Source organism: Mya arenaria, chromosome 17 (assembly GCF_026914265.1).
Source record: "Mya arenaria isolate MELC-2E11 chromosome 17, ASM2691426v1".
Classification (NCBI taxonomy): domain Eukaryota; kingdom Metazoa; phylum Mollusca; class Bivalvia; order Myida; family Myidae; genus Mya; species Mya arenaria.
In genome coordinates, this window is record NC_069138.1 from 30,792,270 (window position 1) to 30,797,261 (window position 4,992).

Genomic DNA, 4,992 nt, shown 5'->3' on the forward strand with positions numbered 1-4,992 from the left:
CACGATGAATTGGTATAAACCTAGTAATACAGATTTGTTATTAAATTACTTAAGCTCAGAAAACTAAAAAAAAAAAAAATCATTTTCCATTTCTTAAAAGCTACACCAATGTCATTATGAATCATTTAAATTGATATCAAATCTCTGTAATCACAAAAGCCGTGAAAGTGGCTTTGCTACATAAAGGCCTTGAAGGCCTGCGCCTACATCTTATTTTGAGAAATTACAAAATTTAAATAACCCAAAGATGCAATAAAAACTAATTTTAGTTTTAACTTAAGGTTGGTGTTTATTGAAAATACGTACAGGATGTATTGCTTGATTTTATTATTATCATTTTAAAGATAATTAAGTGTGAGTAATGCACATATAAAAGTCACCAAACTCAAATAGAACCATCGGGCCTACAAGTTTTATTGATCTAGCTACGCCCCTGCATGATATCTAACAGGTCTAACACGAGTGGTAGTAAAGATAAGATTATAATACCGTGAAAGAAAAAAAACCGATGCAAATATGGCGTTCTTGTTGTTACCATTTTAATTTGATATATCAAACTGGTTACCATATGCAATGAGAACTAAACAGATTAAACACAGCATTGAAGTTAAATTGGCCCTCACATATGATACAAATATTGGTATATTTTAAAGACTCTTTGGATAGTTTTAAATGCAATAAATATGATATTTAAAAAAAGATATTTTAATAACAAATGTAATACATCCTATTTTAATGAACATAAATGTCTGAACGAAATCTGCACATAACACAACACATAACATATATTATAAGAACAAGAAGAAATACGAAATATCTCTGCCGTATGTATAATTTAGTGCACATGCAGATTTCATAAACCTGGTGATAGCTTTCGTGTAAAGAAATATTATGCATTCATAAATGTCGGGCAACAAACATTTACATGTGCAGTGAACACAAACAAATAAATAACGACGTAATATTCCGTAAATTGCATGTGAAATATATAGGTAAATAACAAATACTTTAATTAAAGTATCGAACTACATGTATATAATTAAAATATAAATAAATAATCAACGGTATGTTTGAGTCTCTTACAAGTACAGTATTTCATAAAATGGTGCACATGTTTCTTATCCTATTTTCCTGTTGGACTGGTCTATACTGCGTATTTACGGTACGCCGCACTTCGTTATAAGCAGAAACCGGAACAGAGTAGTGATATTCGGCAGGCGTAGGCGTTGGTCGAACTGAATACGGCGTCGAATACCTTTCATGTTCATGAATATATGATCTATTCAAGGAGGGCGTGTGTAGGTCACTCGACGGGCGTGAGTATGATGTATACTGTTGGTTTACAACCGGTTTGGGTTTCATATGCCACCTTCCTCCTGGACTTCCGCGCACGCGTACTGACTCGCCGCCATTAAATGACGTCATCTTTCCCGCGGGAATGTGGTAAGTGGCATGGACGGGTACAGTTTTGCATTTTCCAAGGCGTTCGAGATGTCGAAAGACCCACAATCGTCGATTATCGGAAGTTACCCATCTACCGTTCTTGTGCATGACAGATATCGTCGGGATGGAATGAATACTGCATCTGTGGAACAAACACTATATTAGTATTGAATACGATGATATAGAGGATATTTGTTGAATTCAGTGTAAGTGTATTTTATTTCACGAGTGGTCACAGAAAAAATATTTTCACGAGTGGCGTAAAACTGGACTCTACCGTGATATCGGGTAAGTTTGAGTTACATACCTTGTTTCTTTTTTGTATATCAAAGACACTAAATATCTTCAGATGTGTTGTTTATCTCATTGTATGTACCCAAAATGGTTTTAAACAACATTTAAGTGACAAACAATGATCCAGATGCCTGTGGTCAAAACGTTCGTTCTGTGAGAGTGCAGCTTTAAAATGAATACCTGTTTTCACAAAGCGCATCCAAAGTCTCTCCAATGAGCTGGTAACTATGTCGACATCTTTTATCAAACACATTGTTAATGGAATCCTGCGAAAAATATATTTCTGAAGGCTTCAACTCCATGCTGCAACTATAAGTACTATGCATTTATATGTAAACACGTTTATGTATCTGTCCAGTCACTGGTGGTCAAAGTCGTTTAGTAGAGCTTTATATATTTACAAGTCAACTGAGGCATATCGTTATCATGATTAAATTCATGTTTTAAAAAATGTTTCTACTATATTTTCTAGGAATTGGTGACGTTCGGATTTCTGAAATTCTCTATAAATAGTTTCGTCCATTGACAAATTCATATTTTCGGAAAATAGCATCCTACTTTCGTTTTCGTTGCACTTCTATTTTAATCGTGGGAATGGGGTCTTAGCTTCAGTGTTATTTAAAAAAGGCAAAACAGTGAAAATATTGTTTGATAAGATACTTGAGACGTGTTTAAACAAGTTGTCATAATCACAGGCTGTGTTAAAATTATTCAAGCCTTACCACAGTAACCGATACACTAATTATATGCATGTATACCCGATCAGTTTCTTTCTACACGGAATCCCACGTCATGTTATTAAAATCATAAAAATATTTGTAATCCTTACGATGATCGATCAAGTAGAATAAATTTCAGAGGTCAATACAAAACAAAAATCTGTAGAGCTCTCGATTAATACAGTGATAAAATTCCCACGCTCCCCCAGGTCCGGAGAGTAGCAGGGACTTTGACTTTTTGGCCCAGCAAAGCCCGGGCAAAATCCCCACCCTGCGAGGACGAACTGCTGGTAAAATCCCCGCCAAATGTCGCCGCATTGAGAATCACTGCCGGGGGAATGCGGTGGTTTTGTCTTCGCGCCAAATATAGCGGGGAATGAGCCTTACCTAGAGTCCCTGGGGTGCGGGGCATTTGGTTGGGATTTTAACAGCTGTTCGTCTACGCAAGGCGGGTATTTTGCACGGGCTTTGCTGGACCAAATGTCAAAGTCCCCGCTTTTCCCCGCACCTGGGGGAGCGTGGTTACAATTGACTGGTGCATAACATGTTCATTTATAATAACCTTTACAAAAATAAATCACCGTTTTCCTTCATTAATTGCACGTAAAATATCAGTGAAACACAAAATATGATAAGAAGGATGATGTTCAGGTATAAAAATAGCTCGGTTTAAAATCACATCAGCAATGTAACAGTCGAAATGAATTAAAATCTTAAGCATGTATGTCCTAAACATCCAATTTTAGAATTTTAAGATAAAAAGGTTATCACAGACGTTTTCGAGTCTCTTAATCGTTAAAGTTTTTTATCGGTCTAATATGACCCACTAAAAGCTTGGTCCTTGGTGATTTCGATAACTTGTGTTGAGTGTGTTGATAATATTGATAACTTGTGTTGAGTGTGTTGATAATATTGATAACTTGTGTTGAGTGTGTTGATAATATTGATAACTTGTGTTGAGTGTGTTGATAATATTGATAACTTGTGTTGAGTGTGTTGATAATATTGATAACTTGTGTTGAGTGTGTTGATAATATTGATAACTTGTGTTGAGTGTGTTGATAATATTGATAACTTGTGTTGAGTGTGTTGATAATATCGATAACTTGTGTTGAGTGTGTTGATAATATCGATAACTTGTGTTGAGTGTGTTGATAATATCGATAACTTGTGTTGAGTGTGTTGATAATATTGATAACTTGTGTTGAGTGTGTTGATAATATTGATAACTTGTGTTGAGTGTGTTGATAATATTGATAACTTTCTAATCAACCGACAGTAAGATGGTTATAGTAGAGGGTTCGTAAGATGTGCGATATACCTCTGCTATCTAGTACGACACTTTTGATTTCTTGTCCATTTGTGACTGTATAAATGTTGACATATGTAGACTCATGGACATAATGTCTATATGTATTGTTAACGATGCACTCTCACAGATTTACCATTTTACAACTTTTTTTGTCTTGGAAAGAGCAAATTTTTGCGTAAATGTCTGCAAACCAGTGATATAAGACTGCTGACAAAAATCAGATCGTATATTTTCATATTTCCGTTCGAAAAATAATACTTTATGGCTTAAACCATTATTTTTTTAACTTAAATATAAAAATCTGCGATCTGATCTTTTGTCATCAGTCTTATAGCACTAGTTTACATGGTTTTCGCAAAAATTGGCTCGTTCCAAGACAAAAAATAAAAATGTTGTCAAAAGGTTAAATATTTGAGGGTGCAGCATTAATGAACTCAAACTGTATGTGTATTTCATGTGCTGAAGTAGCACATGAGCTATACAAATTAGTATCTCCATTGAAATTATGTTTGTTATTCGGTCGACAGTGCAGATCTGCAGTAAAATATATTATATGGAGTGCCTAGATGTATAGGACTGTCAAATAACCCGCCTATGGCGTCCGTCGATGAATCGGGAAACAGAGCGGGTACTACCTCTTCGGTCGAAAGTGCTACTCCGAAATATCCCCTTTTTTATCCCATACGGTTGACCTGACTGCGACAGTTTGGCGGGCTGCCGAGGACTGACTTACACATCCGGTCAATAGCGTGTTATCAGCAATTCGTCTTGTACTAATTGGCCTCCTTGCGGGGACTGTTTTAAAGCCTTTCTGTCTTAACCGTTTGAGGTCCGGTCGATATCGACACCTGTTTTGGACGAAGGCGTAATAAAGAAGTAGTGTTTTAGTGAAAAACCGTCCTTATCCTTGATTTGAATCAGACCAAGCTACGTCTTGTGCTATATAGACCAGCCCTACTGGTGTAGCCCTTATGATACAGAGGAAATTGGCGTCTGATAAATAAAGAAAGATGTCGTTACGGTCAGGGTCTTTACTGTATAACTCAAGCGTTTCAATGTGTGCATTATTTCCAACTACATTTTAAGGTTGCTGTACAGTCGCGTTTGTACTACAATGAAGATGGTTTGTTTCTGTTTGATTTGATTTGCTTCTCTCACTGTACTAGGTCCTTCCTGTGCTAGCCAGGCCTGTGCAATGCTGTCCACGTTAGGATTTGCCAGGCC

The 4,992-nt window shown here is 36.3% G+C and overlaps 1 protein-coding gene across 1 annotated transcript; it reads right to left on the minus strand.

Moving 5' to 3' along the window:
- Positions 1–302: 302 nt before the first annotated feature.
- Positions 303–2,211, minus strand: LOC128224612 (uncharacterized). Its single transcript, XM_052934537.1, has 2 exons — positions 1,918–2,211; positions 303–1,585 (listed from the first exon to the last, which is right to left on the minus strand). Exons 1-2 carry the CDS (start codon positions 2,061–2,063, stop codon positions 1,096–1,098), a joined length of 636 nt encoding a protein of 211 aa, XP_052790497.1. The 5' UTR covers positions 2,064–2,211; the 3' UTR covers positions 303–1,095.
- Positions 2,212–4,992: the final 2,781 nt, after the last annotated feature.